Here is a 23275-nt window from a genome sequence, read left to right as displayed (position 1 = left end):
TATGTTAAGAATATTTACCTGTGGGAACTATAATAATTCCAAGCAATTTATTCTCTGGCCAAAAGTATCACATTTGCACATGATTTATTGACGGGTAACTTATGCAAGCTTAGGTAGCACTTCATCAATACGTGTTTTCCTTAGCTGCTCTGGGACAGCAACAGCGCATCCCTTTTTGGCCTGCTATTCTGTGGACTTAGGCTAAAAAGTTGAAAAGCGCAAGACAGCTATTCAATAATGAGACTCTTCCCAGACACACTGCGCCATGTTCGCGGGGAGGATGTTTTTCACTGTTTATCCACTAGCTGCCCCATTAAGTCCTTGGGGAGAAAATTCTTTCTGCTCTTAGCACCAGGATCAGTTACCCTCATTGGCAAGTGGGTTGTTTTTGACCTTATGATGGTAAGAGTCCCTCGCTGTATGAACTCACTGTATTTCTTCCTTCTATCGGTTGCCAGAATCTCAAAGCAAAAGCTGAGGACCGCCTGTGCACGTCACTAAGCCTCCCCGGCTCACCTGGTCTACAGTCGTAAGATGCAACAACAGTAATTACATTGCCAACAGGTGCTGAGCTAGGCCCTTTTTGCTAAGCCCTCAACATGTGTTAGATTTCATGTAATATTTACAGTAACCCTAAAATGTGGGATCTTTTATTTTGCCATCTTGACCAATGAGGAAACCAAAGCTGGCAGAGGCCCGCCAGCACCCCCAAGGTCACTGAGCTAGTAACTGGCAGACACCCGACTCAGCTGAAGTCTTTCTGACTTCGAAGATCATGCCTCTAACTGCTCCTTTATCCTGCCTCCTGGCCCAGCTGACACATCTGCCCTTTTGACTCTTTGATTCCTTTTGCTAATGAAATAAAATTAACAGACCAAAATTCTTTGCATAAACACCAACACATCTTCTTCCAAAAGGCCCCGTCCAAGCCCCAGTGCCTGTGGCTGCAGTGCTGGGTGGCAGAGTTCGCTGCCAGTTTTTCCCTGCATGACACGCTCTCTCTGAGTGGAGATCCCGGGCAACCCCGGGCTCACAGGCCACGCAGGTCACCCGAGCCCAGACGCTGTTGCCGTGTGTGCGGGGCTGGCCGCCGTGCTGACCGGATGGTTTGTGCACAGAGACTCCCGCCAAAGGGGTGCGAGACCGTGCGGCCCAAACGCCAGCCTATGCTCCACACTAGTGTTTCCAAGTTCCCAACAGATAGGAATCTTCCAGATTCCTGACTGAAACACTGGAATCCCAGAAATTCTCAGGAATTCCTGAAATCCTCAGTTATTTTATATTTTTTCCTAAATTTTACTTATGTTACTCTACAACTGATGATGATAATAGCAAATTGTTTCCATAATAAACAGCACAGCACTTTTTGTGGTAAAGATTATAAACATTTCCAAGGTTTTCTGTATTAAAAAAACTATATATATTTAAATTGCAATAACATGTAAAAATGATTTCCACCTGCTATTTGATAACAGAAGACACTAGAAGAGGGAACATTAACACAAAATAAATACTAACTAAAAGCCATTTTAAAAATTGAAAGATATTAAAATATTTATCATTTATAAGATATTCTCAAAATGTAATGTTAAAATATACAAATCATTGTTCTATCCAGCAGTCTTGACTTTTCTTTCATGACAAATATTCCAGATGTTAAAAATTTCCTTTCATTTTGCATTGACATTGGTCAGATTGTTAAGAGGTTTCCAAAAGCATAGCCAAGGTGGGCATTAGGTTTGCTTCGCATACACTCATTTCCCTTTTTAAGGATGCAGATACGTTATCTGCTTGCCCTGATTCTGATCTGGCCGTTAAATCTATGTTGTTTTTGCTAATTCAGATTTTAGATCAGCTTCTGATTTCAGGACAGAGGGTTGCACAACCCACAGTCACATCTTCCTCTCTCTGCATTTCTTCCATTAAATTACTTGAAAAGAACAAATTGTAATATATAATACATATAACATAGTGACTATCCAAACACTGGAAAAATGCCAGGGCACCTCCAAATGACATCCCACTCAGAGCTAGCAGGCTCAGCAAGGCCACAGGGGATCACAGGTCAAAATCTTAAATTTAACAACTTACTTCGCTTCACAAGTTTGTTATCTCTTGGAACACCACTAACAGGGTTTGTGTAAAGCATACGATACATATAAGCTTATTACTCATTTTTGCAAGAATGACTCGCCATTAGCAGCAGATACACACTTAGAGCAGGCGGGAACAGCGAGCAAGTCTCCCTGACTAGGCTGTGACCACCGTTCTCTGCCCTGAGGTCTGCAAACGCCTGCCTTCAACTCTGACTCTGCTGCCGGAATTTTCTTCTCTCTTTTTTAAACTTTACTGAGGGATAACTGACACATATAATTGTTTATCTACATCGTACAGGGTGCTGGTGTGATACGCACATACACTGCGGAGTGATTACCAAGATAATTAACTGTTCTTACTTCCCGTGGTATCGGTAGATTCCTCTGAACCAATAATTTCTTCAGGATGATTACTAAATTTTACTTCTCAGATTTTAATTCTAATTTCCCAATTTCTTGATTAAGTTTTCTTAAGATTCAGGAAAACGTAAAATTTGTTTCTGAGAAATGCTGGGAATTGCAGCTGAGACCGTGTCCATCAGAGGAAGGGGCCATATTTTTCTTTTAGGAAAAACTTTTTCGACTTACTTGCACCTACAGGACTGTGTGCATGCAGAGGGCCTTTGCTGAATTCACAAAAATGTGCACATAGGCTGTTTTACCCGTCAGCTGGGAATGACCTCAAAGGCACAGGAAAAGCATCCTTTAGCAATTTAGGAGTCACATAAATATCTTTAAATAGGATGAGCCACTGGCAAACGCAGGAGGACAAGATGCTTTCACAAGTGCTTCCGGGATGTAGCTTCAGACACGGCCTGGACATCATCAGGGTCCACATCCAATAACAGAAGTCAGTATTCGTCCCAGTTTGGGTAAATCATTTTCCTTGCCCCACCCCACATTCAAAGACTTAAACACAATGTCTTATGGGCCAGTTTTTATGTAAAATGTTTTCACACGTGATCTTAAAGAGAGTCACAGAAATGGACCAATATTGCGTATTTTAAGCACCTACAATGTATCAGACACAACATCACATGTTTCAAATGTGTTTTCTTAGTCCTTAAAATAACCCCATAGTGGGTATTACTAATTTCACTCCATGGGTTGGGAAAATTAAGGCTCAAAATCATAACTTTTTAACAGTCACACTGCTAGTAAGTGACACAACCTAGAAATTAGTCTAGGTCCAACTTCAAAACTCCTTGCTCTTTCTACCACACCAGACTGCAAATCATAAAATGTTGACAAGTCACATCTGCTGGTGGTCATGGCCCACTGACTGCTCCCCAGTCAGGGGAGAGGGCTGGTACCAGGCAGCCTGGCTGCTCCATGAGGACAAACTTCATTATCCTCAGGGTGATAAGACCTTCTTGTGTGCACATTTAAATAGTAACAGAGATACTACCTTACTTGAAAGAAACATACAGTAAGCTTGGAAGCAGAATATACATTTTTTAGGAAAAAATTTAAAATAAACATTGCAAACAGTGCAAAAGATCTGTCTCTCACCTTCAAATATTTCACCAGCTTCTGAATTTGCCAGTATTCTGATGGCAAATCTGCATTTGCTTCCTTACGACGTTCAGATGGTTCTTCATCTTCCTCACTCTCTGAGGCGCTGTCACTAATAATGTCCTCAACCTTTTGAACACTCTTACTAAAAACAATAACAACAACATCATAAAATAAGTATATTTATGCTACAGCATGGACATGGTTATAAGGTTACTATTTCAACAACATGTCCATAAGCAATGTATAAGATACTAACATCTTCCGAGTTCTGGAAGCTCTCTGTTAAGACCTATATGAGGAGGTGAATAAATGCATGTCTCTATAGCAGGTGCAGTTTAGTATTATTGTTATGGATGCAATAATAATAAAGAAAAGTAAGAAATGACAAGGGTATTAGGTAAATGACCTAAGATGTTTCTGTACAATAAGGCAGCTGCTTGTCAGTGGTTAAATAACTTAAATAACTTGTGATTATTTATATTTACATTTGTTCTATTTATTTACTTAAAAATGAATTTACAGTTAAAACTTCAGTTCTCTAATCGCACTGGCCACACTCCAAGTGCTCAATAATTGCACATGGCTAGTGGCCACCATGCTGGACAGCTCAGAAATCCACTATTTCTATTACTGCAGAAAGCTCAGTGGGACAGGCTGCCAGTGCCCGAAAGGAAGAGGCATTTGCTCCCATCACAAAGGGAGTTCCCTTTACTCCTCACTGCTCTAGAGGCTTCTAACCCAACATCAAGGTCACAGACACAGGCTAGCTCACTCAAGCCCTCCAGACAATGTCTAATTCATCCTTATTTCCTTTCTTTCTCTGCCTCCTCTCCTCTCTCCATCACCCCATTGTGCTCTCTTCCATAAGTCTTTTCTAGTCTTTTCCACCTGGAAGCATAGGAGGAGGGTGGCTAACTGTCAAGTTCCATTAACTTTTAAGGTCCTACCACTCTGTTAATTTCTCAGGTCTTATAGCACAAAGAGCTCGAATTCTTGTACTTTCAAAAGCACAGGACGGTGCAGCTGTGCTCCCTGCGCCACAGCGGGGTGGAATCCTGAACGGAAGTGCCTGTTCCAATTTAACAAGCCCACATGAGCTGAGTTTCAGGTTTATGTATTCGCTTGTCCAAAAGATGTCACGAACACCTGAGCTGGTTACAGAGGAAAGTCGGGTAGATCAGATCTACTCAAGAAACGATGTAAACGCCTATGTTCGCAGCAGCAGCATTTACAGGAGCCAAGACATGGAAGCAACCTCCGTGTCCATCGACAACGGATAAAGAAGAGGTGGTAAAAACATCAAGCTGAGTGAAAATGAAAATACAGCTGGTACAGCCACTGTGGGAGACAGGGTCAAGGGTCCTCAGAAAGTCAGCGACGGAGCTGCCATGCGGTCCAGCATTCCGCCCCTGGATGTATATCTGAAGGACAGACTAAGGTGAAAAAGCCATTCAGTGGTGGAAAAATGGCCTTTTCATCAAACAGTGTTGGAGCAATTGGACATCACTAGGTTAAAAAAAAAAAGGAAGAACCTTGACTTTGGCAAGGGTGTCACACTTTATAAAAAATTAACTCAGAATGGATGCCAGTCATTAATGTAAACTGTAGAACTATAAAAGCCCAGGTTTTTTTCCAAGTGTGCGTATTTTATAACGTGAAACTCCTGCCATTTCCTCCCACCACCGTCCTAAAATAAAAGTGGCTGAACCTCCTCCCCCAGATACGTTGTTTTTGTTGTCAAACTGAAAATCGATAATGACAAATAACATGTATCACTTTAGAATGGCAGAGCCATCGGTCATCAGTACAGTGAGGCTCAGAAAGACGGCGGTTTTGCTATGACACGATTATTCAGAGGCAGGAGATCAGCTAAGAGCCCAGTTCTGCTCCCACTTACTTACCTGCTTTTTGCATTAAATATATTCATTTACGTAGGGTTAACTAATATCAGTAGACCGATGTATTTAAAGTAACTTCACATTAAAAGGATATCTTGTAAATCTACTTAAAGAAATCTACTACTCCCATTTTTACAGCATTCCTGCTAACTGTCAATATGGATTAAGATATAGGGCCCTAATAGGAACAAGTAAGAACACCATTAACTGGCATTCACTAGCCCGTGTCGTGTAGGGGGTGGCCTTTAACAACGGGTCAGGGTAACAGAAACACACCGAAACTGTGCTATTCCAGGCAAAATAGATGGTCTTGGCTTTTCAAGTCTTCCTCCATGTTTTCCTCCTTGGGTGTCTCTTACTGAGCTTCTTTTCCTAAAGAAATAGTAACTTTATTAATTACCTTATGCTGATGAATAGGAAATTAAAAATAGAAACGTGGACGAATATTCCATCCTTTTCATGTACCCAAATGATGTGCTTTCCTGACACAGAGACTGACTCTGAGCTCCGGCCTCCTCTGACACCTGAGACGTCCCTTTTGGTCCTTCAAGCACCGCTAGTCACTTTACATACTGAAGAATCGCTTTGCCCAGTGTTCCTTTGTACTAGGTCTCCACAGGCTGCCGTAACTGGGAAGGCCCTTCCTTCTGTGATTTCTGTCCTGGAGCAGAGTTGCCTGTTTCTCTACCTCACCGCCCCTCCCCCATCAACTTTGCAGCAGGGCCCCTGCCTGGTTTTCTGGGTCTTCCCAAGCTTAGCATACTCCTTGGCACATACTGGGTCTGCTTTAAATACCCAACTAGTAAATTATTAGTTGAAAAAGTAAGCACATGGGAAAAGCAGGCTTTTATAATTCCCCTCCCAGTTAACAGGCAGCCCATGTGTTTGTCATTTTCAGACTCTTTCCAGTCAGGCTCCAAAGGTCAAACACCCCAGAATCAATGAGAATCAGAGGAGCAAGCAGCTTCCTCCTTCCAGAAAACCCTTGCCTTCTGTCAGCTCTCTGAGTTTGCTTCCAAATTACCATCACCTGTGGTTCTAAGACTCCCTGCAGCTGAGGGTCCCCAGGTGACCAGCTGGGAACCAGGTCTTAACCCAAGAAGGGGACAACACAGAATACTGAAAACAGATTGCAACTTTTAAGCCTACTTGCTAAACTGTAAAAAGTGGTCTGGGCGTCTCTGCTTTGGCGTTGACACTGGTCCTTAATCTTTGCTTTGGCGCCGATTTGGAGGGGGCGGACTTGTACGTTTCAGACATTTCATCAAACCAGTGTCCGCCTTACTCAGGACCTTCCCTTTCTGTAGTGTTCACTTGGAGTTCTGTTACTGACAAGATGCTACCTCTATGAAATTTTCCCTCAGTAACTCCATGTAATTTAATCACATAACTTAAAAATGAGTTCTCCTAGCACTCCCTTAACCTGGTCCCTACCACAACATTTGCATTTCCCGAGTGACTCCTCCACGTGTCTCAGCATCTTTTCCAGGTATTACTTGCCCTGATCCACCATCTACGTGAGAGGGAACCATGCTCTCCCTTCACGGTGCTCTGCGCACACACCCTGTTGGATGCCGAATCTTTCTGCTTGGAACATGAAGAGAGGAGGAAGGAATCAACTTGCATTACGGATGGAGATGTAAGCATCTACTCTGTATTTTCCCCTGACGAAATAAAGGTATGTGAAAAGGTAGGCAAACATGGTTAGCGAGGATGCCTCAGACAACCCAGCATGTAAATGTCTACATACCCTTTGGCATCAACAGTGCTCTTCCAGTTTAAGCTTGGCTCTAATCTCTTGGTCATCTGTTTCTTCCCCAGATTAATTCTGCTGCTCTCCAGTGCACTCCTATGGGAAGCGGTGCTAGCTTTACGCAAGGTGGCGTCCTCCCTCTTCCTAGGTGTCTCATCGGGCTGGTCCTTTTCCTTTTGCTGTCCTTCATTGACTCTAACCTTCTACAATTTAAACAGCAACAACAACAAAAAAAATGACCACCCTTTTACAATGATAACACTTCTGAATTGTCTTGTGCTATCTGAAAATTAACCCCAGGGATAGAAGCAGACAAAGAGGTCTCAAGATGCTCTAACTTGCATTGCTTAGCAACACAAATTGCATCCAGGCAACTTCAGGACCAACGCCCCTGCTGGAGTTGGGCTGACAGTGATGGGGCGATCCTAAACTCACGTCTGCTGCAGCGCACCGCAGCAGGGCTGGACCGCCTCTCTCCTCACCACCACTGGAGAAGAATTACACTCAGACCCCACGGTGACGGGGACGCCTCTTAGTCACACTGCTGAGACCGAGGGTAAGGCGAACATCTTGCAGATGGCCAGAGATAAAAGCCACATCACAGTCAGAGGAAGAAACATAACAATTAAAAGAGACTTCTCATCAGAGACAATGCAGTCCAGAAAACAAGGGAGTCATATCTTTCAAGTGACAAAAAGAGAGGGGGAAAAAAAAAAAAAAACTCTGTAGGAAAGCTGAGAGAATTCACTGCCAAAAGATTTGGGCTAGAAAAATGTTCCTGAAGCTCTTCAATCAGAAGGACAGAACATGGATCAAAACAATGTGGAAATGGTCAAAATAAATATAAAAGGCTCTGATGAGGAGTTAGCATGTCAAAGCAAAATGTATGACAATAATAGTGCAAAAGACAGAGAGAGGCATCTGAAGTGCACTGCTGTAAGGTTCTTAAACGATCTTGTGAAACTGCACAGTATTACTTAAAAGGCAGACGTGATCAGTTAGAGAGATATATTAAAAGCCCTGGGGCAGCAAGTAAGATACTTTAAAGAGGAGTGTAACTGATGGAATAATAGCATAAATAAAATGGAATCATTCTAAAAGTTCAATTAATTCAAAAGAGGGAAAAAAGAACAAAGAACAAATGGGACAAATAAAAACAACTAGCAAAATAGTAAATTTAATTCAACCCTATCAGTAGGTACACTACATGAAAATGATTTAAAAACTTTGATTGAAAGAAATCGTTAGATTGGATGAAAAAGGAAAACCCGACTATTCGTGGTCTAAAAGAAACTACTTTATCTATAAAGATATAAATACACTATAAGCAAAAGGCTAGAAAAAATATTCCATGCAACTAATATCAAAAAAGCAGGAAAGGCTACATTAAAATCAGACAAAATGGACTTCAAAACAAATAATAGTATCAGGGACAAAGAGAGAGACACACTATGACAGAGAGCCAATTAGCGCCCGATTCTAACTGCGCGTTCACCGAACAGAACTTCAAAATATGTAGGGCAAAAATAAAACTAACAGGAAAAATGGATAAATCCGCAATTAGGAGACTTCAGAACTCCCCTCTCAGTGATCAACAAAATGAGCAGAAACAAATTAATAAGAATATAAAAGACCTGAGGAAAACCATCAGCCAACTGGACATAACTGACATTTATAGAACACAGCACACAGCAGCAGCAGAGTACACATTCTTCTCAAATGCACAAGGCTAAGTCACCAAAAGGCACCACATTCTAAGCCATAAAACAAGCATCTACCAATTTAAAAGAACAAAAACCATACAGAATATCTTCTCTTAATGCAAGTGGAAGTGAACCAGAAATCAGTAAGAGGAAGATAGCGGGAAAGTCCTCAGATACATTGATTTGCATGAAAACATATTAAAGTCTATGGGGAACAGTTTATATACCGTTTATAAAGAAATCTATAGCATAAAACTTCATTTAAAGAAAAAAAGTCTCAAATCAATGCCAAGCTTCCAATTCAAGAAATTAAGTAAGATTAGATTAAACCCGAAGAAAGCAGAAGAAAGAAAATTAGATTAAAATCAGAAATAAAATAGAAAGCAAACAATAGAGGAAATCAATGAAACAAACAGCTGTTCTTTGAAAAGATCAATAAAATGGATCACTTCTTTCCAGACTAATCAAGAATAAAAAGAGAGGAGATATAAATGGCCAATATTAGGAATGAAAGAGGGGTTATCATTAAAGATCCTTCAGACATTAAAGGATAAGAGTGGAATGCTGCACTTGATGGCAATAAATTAGGTAAGTTAGATAAAACACACAAATTCACTGAAAGACACAAACCACCAAAGCACAACAAGAAATCTGAATAGTTCTACAATTATTAAAGAAATCAAATTCTCAGTATAAAACCTTTCAACAAAGAGACCTCCAGGTACAGATGGCTTCATTGATAAATTCTATGAAACATTTAACAAAGAAATAAGACCCAATCTACACGAGGAATTCCAGAGAGAAGAAAAGTAGTGAATACCTCTCAGTTCACTTTGAGGCCACATTACCTGGGTACCAAAACCAGACAAAGACATTAGAAGATAACTACTGACGCATGCCCTTCATGAATGTAGATGCAAAGATGCTCCGTAAAGTGTTCCCAAACTACATCCAGCAACGTCTAACACAGTAAGAAAGACATCATGACCAAGTGGGATTCATCCCAGGATTCAGTGTTGGTTCAATATTCAAAAATTAAATTAATGATCATATCAACAATCTGAAGAGGAAAAATCATTTTATCATCTCAAGATGCAGTAAAATCACCACCTCCACATAGCAATGGGCTCATCTCCAATGGCATAAGTGGAGGCCACGTGGGAAGCAGGTAATCAAGCCCCACCCCTTCCTTGCCAGGATAGTGTCAGCAGAGGCCCAATGGGGAGACCTAATTTCCACCCCTGCCCAGTGGTAATGAGGCAGATCCTACACCACGAGGTTCTCAGTGGAGACTAAGTGGGGAACTTGGGTTTTACCCACACCCTACAGTACCCCAGACCTCCACCAGTGAGGTATCAGAGAAAGCCTGCTAGAACAAAAGATTTTACATAAAATCCAAAGTTTCACAACATAATGCCAAAAATGTCCAAGACACAATAAAAAATCACTCATCGTACCAAGAACAAGGTACATCACAACCTGAATGAGAAAGGGCGATGAATAGATGTTTATACCAAGATAAAATAGATGGTGAAATAATCTCAGATAGATGTTAGAATAAGATTTTAAAGCATCCATCGTAAAAAAGCTTCAATGAGCAATTAGGGAGACTTGAAACAAATGAAGAATCAGAAAGTCTCTGCAAATAAACAGATGATATAAAGAAGAACCAAATAAAAATTTTGCAACTGAAATTTACAAACCAAAATACCTCACTGGATAGTTCAGCAACAGGATGGAGAGGACACAGGAGAGAATCCATGAACTTGAAGACAGAACAATGGAAATTACCTAATGTGTTTGGGAGTTTCAGTTTTGTCAATGTTAGCCACTATACATATAAACAGATTAACAAAACAAATTTCTTTCTTATAGCACAGGGAACTATATTCAATATCTTGTAATAACCTTTAATGCAAAAGAATATGAAAACAAATATGTGTACATATATGCATGACTGAGACAATTGTGCTACACTCCAGAAACTGACACATTGTAACTGACTGTACTTCAATTTAAAAAAAAAATAGAAATTACCCAGTCTGAATAACAGAGAAAATATATTGAAAAAAAATACAGAAAAACCCCCGAGTCTCAGGATCTGTGGGACCACAGCAAAAAAATCCAACATTCATGTCATCAGAGCACCAGAAGGAAAGGAGAAAGGAGGCCAGACTGAAAATGCATTCTAAGAATGTCTGAAATTTTCCCAAATTTGGAAAAAGACATAAATCTAAGATTTAAGAAGCTGAGCAAGCCCTAAGCCGAATAAACCCAAAGAAATCCATGCCAAGATACATAATAATCAAACTCCATGAAACTAAAGACAAGGAAAATTCTTAACAGCAGTGACAGAGAAACAGTATTTTACATATAAGACAAAAACAATTAATAATAACAGCAGATTTCTCATGAGCAACCATGGAGGCCAGAAAGACTGGGACATTTTTCAGATGCTAAAAGTAAGGAACTGTCAACCCAGAATACCATATCCAGTGGAAATATTCTTCAGGAGTAAAGGGGAATTCAGAATGTTCTCAGATAAAGGAAAACAGAGAATCTGTCACCAACAAACCTACCTAAAAGAACAGGAAGTTCTTAAACAGAAAGAATATGACAAAAGAAGGAAACTGGCAACATCAGAAAGGAAGAAAAATACAACAGAATGAATGAAAGTATGGGTAAATGGAAAAGACTCATTCTCCTCTTCAGTTTTCCAAATGACGTTTGACGGTTGAAGCATGAATTATAACGTAGTCTCATGTAACACGGGCCTCACGTGGTTATCAATGTGAAAGAAATAAACACAAACGAGGGGGACTTGAAGGGAGATATGGTTTCTATACTTCACTCAAGTGGTAGAGCGTCAGACCAGTAGATAATGACAAATTACATATAATACAATACTTAAAACCACCTAAAACTCTATACAAAGAGATACACTCAAAAACAGTCTGGATAAATCAAAATGGAATTCAAAAAAGATGTTCAAGTAATCCAAAGAAAACCAGGAAAAAAAAAAACAGCAAAGTGAAAAGCAGAAGGAAGAAACAGAAGCCAAAACTAAACTGGCAGATGTTAAGTCCTAAGGTATCACTAATTAAATGTAAATGATCTAAACACAACAATGGATACCTCAACAGATAAAGTTTCAGAAAGTGGAGTTTAAAATGACTCAACTATATGCTGTCAACAAGAAACTCATTTCAAATATAATGATACAGGTAGCTTAACGTAAAAGGAGGGGAAAAGGTATACCGTGCAAACGTTAGTTGAAAGAAAGCAGAAAAAAGAAAAAGAAGGAAGAAGAAGAAAGCAGGAGTTACTACATTAATAGCAGAGTAAGTAGACTTCAGGAAAAAAAATTACCAGGCACAGAGAGGGACATTATATAATGATGAATCGGCCAGTCAAGAAGACATAATCCTAAATGTGTATGCCGAGGTGCAGATACAAACCCAGAACTAAGAGAAGAAACAGACAAACCTACAATTATAGTTGGGGGATTTTCCTCCCCCTCTCAGCACTGATAGAAAATCAGCAAGGATATGAAGAACTCAGCCACAGCAAAAACCAAATTTATAAGATTTAAGTCATCCCCAGTGTGTCCTCTGACTACAGTGGAATCAAACTAACGATGAATAACATAATGGGAAAATCTCCCAATGCCTGAACACTAAACAACAAGCTTCTAAATAATCATGGATCAAAGAGGAAGTCTCAAGGAAAAAAAGTTTTTATTGAGGTATAGTTGGTTTAAGGGAATTTTTTTAAATACACAATACTGTATCAAAATGTGTGGTAGGCAGCAGTGCTGTGGGGGAAATTTATAGCACTAAACACTTACATTAGCAATGAAGAAAACTCTCAAATCAACAGTCTAAGCTGCCACTTTAAGAAACTAGAAAAAGAAGAAATATAAACCCCGAACAGGCAGAAGGATGTAGAAACAGATGCACCTCTGAAGCGTCGACCACCATGGCGAGAAGTGCGGGTGCCTGACGTCTCTCCCGGCCCTGCTCCCGCGGAGGTGCTCACTTGCTTCTGAATGTCTTTGTCCAAAAGACAAGCAGCTTCTCTATAGCTGAACGCAGACTTAAGAGAATTCCATCAACTACTGTGAGTATTTCTAAGGTATAACCCTTTGTTTTGTATCTTCCAAGTAAAATATTATTCATTCACACCTGAAATCAGTGAAGTTCCTTTCAATGCAAATATGACTAGGTTAAATTAAATGTATGATTTTTAAAAAAAAACCTAGAGAAATAAGAGTAAATGAAATGCTAGCTAAAGAGAAGAAAAGAAATAATAAATACTAAAGTGAGGTAGAAAAAAAGAAAAATAGAGAAAAATCAATGAAACCAAAAGCTAGTTCTTTGAGAGAATTGAGAAAACTGACAGACTTCTATCCAGATGGATCAAGAAAAAAATCAAACACAGTGAGTGACTTGTATCAGAATGAGAGATGTAACATACATCCACAGATTCTACAGTTACTAAAAGTTTTCTCAAGAATACTATTAACAAGTTTGTACCAGTCAATTCAGCAACTTAGGTGAAAGGGATACATTACTTTAAAGGCCACCTGCCAAGCTCCTCACGAAGACAGACAACCTGCATGACCCTGTCACTAGTACGGACATTGAATTTGTGGTTAAAACCTTTCCCACAAAGAACACTCTAGCCCCAGATGGCTTCACTGGTAAATTCTACCAAACATTTAAGACAGAAAGAATACCAATTCTACACAAACTCTTCCAGAAAATTGAAGGGGAGATAAAACTTTCCAACTCATTCTATAACTATTACTCTGACACCCAAACTAGACAAAGATATTGAAGAAAAGGAAACTACATTATTTATGGTCTTACACAAATGCAAAACTTCTTAATAAAATATTAGCAAATTAAATTTTTAAATATATAAAAAGGATAAGACATCCTGAAATAGTGAAGTTTGTCCCAGAAATGTAAGGTAGGTTTATCACTTGAAAATCAGTAGAACTCACCATGTTAAACTTAAGGGGAAAAACCTGATTAATTAATAGGAACAGAAATATCATTTGATAAAATCCAACATCTATTCCTAATAAAAGTTCTCAACAACTTGGAATAGAGGGGAACTTCCTCAGCCTTATAAATTTCACCTGTGAAAACTCTATAGCTAATGTACTTAATAATGAGAAACTGAAAGCTTCCCATTTACCACCAGGAACAAGAAACCATGTCTATCCAATTCTGTACTGGAGGTTCCAGCTGGTGCATTAAGGAAAGAAAAAGAAATAAAATGACTGAAATTGGAAAGGAAGAAGTAAAATGATCTTTATTCACAGACAGTATGATCATCTATATATTAAAAAAAAAAACCTGGAATCTATAAACCAGACAGAACTAATACTGACTTTGGCAGCAATCCAGGATATTAAATCAATATACAGAAACTCAAGTGTATTTTTACATAGTAGCAACAAATAATCTGAAATTGAAACTTTAAAACTACTATTAACAATAGCCCCCAAATAGGAAATGTTTACAGATGAGTTTCACAAGAGATGTTTAAGACCTGTGCACTGAAAGTTACAAACCACTGCTGAGAGAAATTAAATAAGATGGTGAGACATACTAATATATACTAAATAAGTGGGGAGACAAACTGTGCTCCTTGGGTTACAAACCCCAATATTGGTAAGCTGTCACTTCTCCCTAAATGGACCTATAGATTCGACACAGTATCAATCATAATTCCTTCAGGCTTTTTATGAAGAAGTTGACAAGCTTACTATAAAACTCCAATGAACATACAAAAGGTGCAGAATAGCCAGCAACTCTGAAGAACCACAACAACATTGGAGGATTTACACTACCTGACTTTAAGATTTATTATAAAGCTACAGTAATCAAGACAGTGTGGTCCTGGGATTAAAAATAGACAAAAGGATTAATGGAACAGAAATGCACCCATATGAATGGACAACTCATTTTTGACAAATGTATAGAGGCAATTCAGCAAAGAAAGGACAATGTTTTCAACAAATGGTGCTGGAACAAGATATCTACATGCAAAAGAAAAAAAATTAACTTTGATCAATACCTCATATCATATACCAAAAATAAATTAAAATAGATCATAGGCCTAAGTATAAAACCTAACATTTAATAACTTCTAGAAGAAAACATCAGAGAAAATCTTTGTGACGCTGGATTTGGTAAAGCTGTTTTAGACACAACACTATAAAAAATTAACAAGTTGGACTTCAACAAAATTAAGGACGTTTGCTCTTTGAAAGACTTCGGAGAATGAAATGTAAGCCACAAACTGGGAGAAAATATTTGCAAATTTGTATCTTAAAGAATATATAAGCCTATAAGTACGTATGTATTATGTATGTATACATCACAACTCAGTAAGAAACCAAACAACCCTATAAAAATGGGCAAAAGAGCTGAATATGCATTTTACCACTTACGATATGTGAATGGCAAATAAGCACATGAAAGGATGCATTCAAGAAATAAAAATTAAAACTCAGTAAGATGCCAGTAGACACCCATCAGAATGTCCAAAGGACTGACAATACCAATTACTGCTGAGTTTGCGGAACACCGTAACTCTCACACACTGCAGGGGTGAATGCAGAATATTACAACTTCTTTGGAAAGCGGTTTACCAGTTGCTTAAAAAGTTAAACCTGTAAGAAGCTGTGACCTTGCTGTTTCACTCCTAGGTGTTACCCAAGAGAAATGAAAGCATGTGGTCTGTAAAAAGAAGCATCCAAGAACAAAATGTTAAAAATACAAGAGCTTAAAATTTTAAAGATTTGTACAGTGTTTAGAAGACAAAGTATAGGAAGTGGAGGGGGGTGAGAGAAAAGAAAATCAGATGATCAATTTCAGAGGCCCCCAAATCCAAAAAATGTTTCAAAGAGAGAACAGAAAGGAAAAAATGATTAAAGATGTAATCCAAAAATATTTTTCCAGTCCTGAAGGACATGTCATCATTAATGAAAAACAAACAAAATCCAGCACCAACCATATCATCATGAAAATTATAGAACATCCGGAGAAGAGAAAACCCTAAAGGCTCATTAGATGGGAAAAGCCAAAACAGAAAGGTCACACAGGAAAAATGCCTTTAAAATTCTAAGTAAAAATTATTTTCAAGCTATCATTATAGAAACAATAACTGAGAGAGAAGAATAAAGATATTTTCAAACATGCTAACCCTCAATTTTTTTCCCTCCTATGGGCCTCTTTAATTCAGGAAGCTCTACCAAAATGATGGGGTGCACTAAGAAAAAGAAAAGTAATCAGAGGGGAATTTCCTCAAGATGCTAAAGGCCATATATGAAAGGCCCACAGCTAACATCGTATTCAACAGCGAGAGCCTGAAAGCATTTCCCCTAAGATCAGGAGTGAGACGAGGAATCTACTTCTGCCGCTTCTACTTAACATAGTCCTGAAAGTTCTAGCTGTGGAATATGGCAAGAAAAAGAAACTAAAAACATCTAAATTGGAAAGGAAGAAGTAAAAGTACCTCTGTGCACAGATGACATGATCTGACATGTAGGAAACCCTAAAGATGAGAAAAAAAACTGAGTTAAATGAATTCAGTGAATTTGCAGGATTCAATTTTGAATTTCACATTCAAGAATAGATCTGATTTTAACACTCAAAAATCAGTTGTATTTCTATAGGCTAAGAGTGGACAAGCAAAAAGGAAATTAATAAAACAACTCCATTTATAATAGCAACAAAAAATAAAATATTTAGGAATAAATTTAACCAAGGACGCAAAAGACTGGTACGCTGAAAACCATGAAACACTGCTGAAAGACATTAGACACAAACAAATGGGAAGACATGCCATGTCCATGGATTACAAGACTTATTATTTAGATGGCAGTGCTATACAAAGCAATCTACAGATTCAGTACAATCCTTGTCAAAACCCTAACGGTGTGTTTTACAGAAATGGTAAAACCAAGCCCAAAATTCTTATAGAAAGTCAAGGGACCCCAAATAGCCAAAACAGTCTTGAAAAAACAGGAACAAAGTTCAAGGACTCACACTTCCTGACTGCTAAACTACTACAAATCTATAGTAATCAAAACAGTATGGCACTGGGATATGGACAGACATACAGACTGATGGAACAGAACTGAGAGCCCCAAAATAAACCCTTACATCTATGGTCAGTTGATTTCTAAGAAGCATGACAAATCATTCAGTGAGGAAAAAACAATCTCGTCAACAAATGGTGCTGAGAAAACTGAACATCCACGTGCAAAGGAATGAAATTGGACCCTTACACTAAATTCTAACTCAAGAGGATCATAGACCTACATTTGACACCTAAAGCTAGAAAATTCTTAGTAGAAAACTTAAGGGCAAGTTTTCATGACCTTGGATTCGGCAATGGTTCCTTAAATATGATACCCAAAGCACAGGCAACAAAGAAAAAATACACTAATTAGGCTTTATCAAAACTTAAAATGTTTGTACACCAAAGGACATGCTCAAGATGAGTAAAAAGATAACCCATAGAATAGGAGAAAATATTTGCAAATCCGTCTAATAAAGGATTAGCATCCACAATGTATAAAGAATGTCATCCAACTCAACAACAAAGAGACGATTCAGTTTTTAAAATGGACAAGGCACTTGAATAGACATTTCTACAAAGAAGACATACAAATGGCCAATAAGTGCATGAAAATATGTTCAGGATGACTAATCACTAGGGAAATGCAAGTCAAAACCACAATGGGATGCCATGTTTATGCTTACTACAAAGTCTGTAACCACACACACACACACACACACACACACACAGAAAATAGCACATGTTGATGAAGATGTGAAAAAACTGGAATCCTCATCCTCTGCTGGTGGAAATGTTAAATGGTTCAGCTGCTATGGAAATGGTTTGGCAGTTTCTCCAAGAATTAAACATAGAATTACCATATGACCCAAAAATTCCACTTCTAGGTAAATACCCAAAAGAATTGAGAACAGGGACTCAGCCTGACACTTATACACCAATAGTCTTAGTATTTTTTAGAATAACCAAGAGGTAGAAAAACCCAAGGGTCCATCAGTAGGTGAACAGATAAACACAATGTAGTACAGACATAGATGGACTATTATTCAGCCATAAAAAGGAATGAAGTTCTGGTAAGTGCACACCACGGACGAACCTTGAAAGCATTATGCTAAGTGAAATAACCCAAACACAAAAGGACAAATATCATATGGTTCCACTTACATGAAATACCTAGAATGGGCAAATTTATAAAGATAGAAAGTGGACTGGAGTTTACCTGGAGCTGGGGGGAGGAGGAATGAAGAGTTCTTGCTTAATGGGTACAGAGTTTTAGTTTCGGATGATGAAAAAGATGTGGAAATAGGAGTAATGGTTGCACAACATTGTGAATGTAATTCATGCCACTGAATGATACACTTAAAATGGTTAAAGTGGCAAATTTTATATTTTATGTATATATATATTTTGTGACAATGACAACAACGATGAAAAACTGGAGTCCAGGAAACAGGTGCTCAAACACGAGGGAACAAAAAGAACTCACACGATGATGACAAACAGAAGTGCCAGGACAAGGGCAACGGCAGCCTAGCAAGAAAGCAGACCTGACACGTTACTGCTTCCAGGATCTGGGGAGCTGCCGTCGGCTTGCTGGTTGGCCTCGAGCACCCGCGCGTCACATTCGTGTTGCCTGCGTATCATTTCTCACCCACATCAGCTTCAACCAAAATTTTATTTCATAAAATATTATACTGACTGATTTCAAAACCATGGGAGACACAAAAGCACAGCTCGTGCGCACATGCAGTGGGCACACATGTTAAGACAATCCAACTAGGTAGTAATCACAGGATGCCCAAGAAAGGATAAAAGTAACCCAAACATCTAGCTTTCATAACAGAACTGAGTCCTTTGTTCTCAGTATAATTAATTCAAATGGGAAGATGAAGAAATCCTGGCTAGAAAGCACTTTGAAACATTATACCTTTCACCCAAAGAAAATCAGAAACATTCTTAAATTACTACATTTACAATATTTCGTATTTTATATTATATTGTGGAGACACTGTAATACTTGAAGGCACTGTCCGAAACTAGACAATTATTCTCTGATTATTTTTATACTATAGAAAAATGTATTCAAGAAATATAATGCTATGAAAGTTCAAAAGAAACAGTAAAACTTACTTGTTTAGACATATTTTCTGAAAATATTGCTGATTTTTCTCTTAAAAGTGTGACAAGGTCTTTATAAATTTCACCTGTTCTCTCATAGTTAACTTCCTCCTCATCATCCGTTTTGCCCTTTGGGAGAAAAAGTTTGGTGCTGTAATTAATGGAAGAGCAATAGAAGAAGCTGATCACTACATCACAACCCACACACACGTATTGTTTTCTTCTCTAAAGGACCCACGGGTCGTCTTCATACATGAAGTGGACAGGCAGGCCCTTCCCTCTCAATACTACTGCTCACCCAGCGAGCCTTTACCGAGCGCCGCCCGGGTGCACGAGGGGCTCGCTGCCACTCCGCCAAGAAGCGAAAGCCCCTCCCTCCTCCCTGCTCCGGTGGGACACTGCAGTGTGACTCCAGGAGCCTTCGACGAAGTCATCAGAGGCCTCAGGGTTAGAACATGACCTGTGTTTCTGTTCTTGTTCTGCGTGTAGCACGATTGCCAGACTCATTTCCTAGGATCAGGACCTCCGGGTGACCACCTGTCTCTCCACCCCCCGCCTCTGTCTCTCTCCTTGTCTCTTCCCCTTCCTCGTGTCACCTTGCTTTCCTGCCCCTGTGGCTCTCCCTTCATCGTGTGTGTGTGTGTGTGTGTGTGTGTGTGCGCACGCGTGTGTGCGCACACGTGTTTCAAGCTGCCGTGTGTTACATACATAACTATGTAAAAACATATATATACATGTAACTGTAGTGTGTTATACATTTTCTTGTAATTGTGGAATAGCTTTATGTTCCTTGTCCTTCATTTTTTTTTAAACTGAGAGGAACACTTGGATGTTTCCATATCAAATCAAGTTGTAGGCGCGTCAGCAGCCTTCTGCAGAAGCAGACTCCTTGCCCTACTCTGGAAGGCCAAAGAAAATCAGTCGTTTTTTAAAAATTTTCTTATTTTCTTTCTTTTTTCTTAACAGTATAATTCAATTTTTATAAAATTACAAAAAAGCAAAAATAATGTCTAACACACGAACACATACACACACGTGTGTACACACACATATACATACACACACGTATGGGAGTGCAGTTGAGGGAAACAGAAAGGAATTCACAAGTAGGTTCAGAGATACTGGCAATGTTTTCGCTCCTAAGTTTGATCTCTTACTTTGCAATTGGAGATTTCACTTTTCTAAAGTGTCAAAACAGGCGGAAAGCAAAATCATATTAGGCTGTCCGCCTCCTCTGTGCAGAAGCAAGCCCAGGGTCAGGCTGAAGAGACAAGCACCAAAAGCCGCATCAGAAGAAACACCGCCACGCAGTCAGGACACTCGGTAACAACCCAGGCCAAGGCATGACAATGCTCCAAACAGTCCCCGGGGGTTGCAGGGTCCCCATTAAGGACTTGGGTCCTCCCTGCAAAATTTTGCCTGTGAGACCCACATGTGCACTGAAGACAACCAGGGGCAGGGCTGTGCAGAGGAGAAAGCTGAGCTCCTTCCAGCTAAGTTCAGTGAACAGGTGTGAGCCTGAAAGTCATGTTTTTCAGTCCAGATTATTCAGAAGGCTGTGTGCTGTCTCTCAGCTCGCAGCCCGCCCACCACGCCCAGCTTTGGGATGCTCGGGCTGGGAATCTGTCACACTGCCTTTCTCCTGGGCCAGTGCAGGTGTTTCGGCCCGGGGGTCAGTGAGAAGACCGGGGGGCCAGGAGAGGAAGACGGGACATGCTCTCAACGGTGTGTCCACCGTTCCTGTTGGAGCCACCCCAGCAATGGCCCCTCACCCCCCCAGTAGCAGCTAATCCCAGTAGCAACAGTTATTTCTAATTTCCAGGCACTTTTCACACAGTTCCAGAACCAGGCTCAGCATGACCCCTCAGAAATACAGTAGCAGCCTACCGGCACCCCATCCACTGAGGTCTGGGCCTCTGCCCTCTGCCAAACCCGCCTCCGAAAGCCTGAGGTGCCCGCACTGACTGGGTAGTACCCACTCCTCAGAGGTCTGGGGCCCGGATGCATGGAGACCCCCTGAGTTCCGAGGGGACCAGCGCAGCCTGGAGGTGACCATTCCTCAGATGGGTGGGCGCCAGTCCTGTCCCATCGGGGCCTCTCCTCTGAGCCCTGAGGGGCCACCCCCAGTGCAAGCAGGGTCCACTCTTGAGAGGTTTAAGTCCCAGCTCCACCAGGTCCCTTCCCCGAGATGCCGAGGCACCAGCACAGCCTGGCAGGCCCCTCCCCAGGCATCTGGGTCCCAGCTTCACGGGCCACTTCCTCCAGGCCTCCACATTTTGGTAGCCCCTCCTCCTCTTCCAAGTGTCCCCTCAACCCTTAGGGCAGAAGCAGCAGTTACTCTTCTGTAACGACCTTCGTGCTCCTTTTTGGACTTTTCTTTCTTCTAATACCTGTGTAATTAACCAGTGAACTGACTACGTTAAAGAGCTTTTCACTTTAGGCAGTGGAACGGGCCCCTTCCAAGGCCATTCCTGGAACACCGACGTCAGGACCTGCAAGGGGGAACCCTGGGCTAATTCTGAGACAATTTTGGATTTGCCCAGCAAACCCACAGCAAAGGAGATCTGCTTGAATCCCGCAGAACAGCATTTCATTTTCTGTTTTCGGGCTTCAGTCCTGGATACATGCCTGCATTTACAGAGACCAAGCTCAGGGCCAAAGCCAATGCTGTTTATAGAAAATCACTTACACCATTTAAAAACACTCCTTCTTTGCTACAAGTCACGCACAAAATTTCAGCATCGTGTGGTTTCACCAGCACATAACAAATTTCCCCTCGAAGTTGTCTCCAAGGTGGGGCTCGGCATCCATTTGAAAATTCATAATCTGAAACCAATTATCAATCAATTAAAAGGAGCTAGCTCCTTAACCTCAAGTTGTAAAATACATTGGCTTCCAAAAAATAGTTTTCCAAAACTTTAAGTTTTCATTTTCATAAATATTTAACGTAGCTATGGAAGCATTTTAAAAATATAATTATGAAAATACGTATAATATAAAATGAACCTGAGGTATAGTCGATAAATTCCAAGACTGTTTGTTTTCCTTTTCCTGAGAATCGTTTAAGCAGCTCTATATCATTCTTAAAAGTCCCTGGGTTTAATCGTATTTCTCTGAAATAAATGTTTAGAAACTCATTTTAAATACTTTAAAAGAGTCTACAGAGAACACATGAAAACATTTCATTGTATCGGATGAATATCTCTTTTTCTGTATTTAAAATAGCAGATAAATTACAACAATAAAATTGCAGCTAATCTTAGCCATGTTACAATCTTATCACACTGTCAAAAAATCAAAAAATTAGTGATTCGTCTTTAATGCAACATTGAATATACTCATTTAAATATTCACTTCATCCTAAATGATAATGCTTAAAATACTAGAAAAGACTTGAAGAATTAACAAGTTTTAAACCTGACAAACTACACATGATAATTGCATTATAATTTAATAATTTATCTAATAGGTTAAGAGACTTTGAAAATGAGAAGGCCACTTAATGTCTTCAGACTCAAATGAAACCCCACTTAGAATGTGTTGGCCGTGCTGAGAATTTTAATATTGAGAACTAGAATTATCCACGCAATGAGTAAAATTTTATTCTAATGAAATGTAACGTTAAATCAATAGCAACCACTTTCACACTTTACTTTTCTTGCGTTTTTTTTTTTTCCATCTAAAACTCTGAAAGTCCTTTTTATAACTGGTATTCAGAAGTTTCTTTCAAGAAAAGACTCACAGTGAAATATGTTTCAAAGTATGATTGAGCAGGTGCAGATCCAGCTGCTTAAGTAGCATGGCAATCTTCATCTTAGTCTCACTTGCCGGATCATCATCTTTGGTGATTTTATCAAGAATACTTAATACAGATGAGTCTTCACTGATTTCATCTATCACTTTATAATCCAAGCCCAGGATTTTTGCTACAGGATTTCTGTTAGCTGACAAAAAAAAGTAAATTAAAAAAAATTATCCTCTCATCTTCTACTACAAGAAACATAGACTAACGAACTCTTTGAAGCCCATCCAAATGTTTCCTTCATTCAGCTTTCTCTGATTGACTCAATTTGAATTCAACCCTACTTC

The 23275-nt window shown here is 39.6% G+C and overlaps 1 protein-coding gene across 4 annotated transcripts in view; it reads right to left on the bottom strand.

Annotated features, from left to right (window-relative positions):
- ODAD2 (outer dynein arm docking complex subunit 2) overlaps positions 1–23275 on the bottom strand; it is a 154145-nt gene that overhangs the window by 119903 nt on the left and 10967 nt on the right. For all 4 annotated transcript variants that reach the window (XR_012504139.1, XM_074358060.1, XM_074358062.1 and 1 more), the window contains exons 4-10: positions 22929–23130; positions 22193–22299; positions 21876–22012; positions 19199–19315; positions 7263–7468; positions 5789–5884; positions 3609–3756 (exon numbers count right to left, since the gene is read on the bottom strand). Coding sequence is in view for 3 of the 4 variants with exons in the window: in XM_074358060.1 (XP_074214161.1) it covers positions 3609–3756; positions 5789–5884; positions 7263–7468; positions 19199–19315; positions 21876–22012; positions 22193–22299; positions 22929–23130 (1013 nt within the window). In the remaining variant the exon portion in view is untranslated. The remainder of the gene's footprint in view (positions 1–3608; positions 3757–5788; positions 5885–7262; positions 7469–19198; positions 19316–21875; positions 22013–22192; positions 22300–22928; positions 23131–23275) is intronic.

The sequence above is a fragment of the Camelus bactrianus genome, chromosome 35, assembly GCF_048773025.1.
Source record: "Camelus bactrianus isolate YW-2024 breed Bactrian camel chromosome 35, ASM4877302v1, whole genome shotgun sequence".
NCBI classification, from domain to species: Eukaryota; Metazoa; Chordata; class Mammalia; order Artiodactyla; family Camelidae; genus Camelus; species Camelus bactrianus.
The sequence above is the reverse complement of the archived record's forward strand: the minus strand, read 5'-3'. Positions and strand labels throughout refer to the sequence as shown.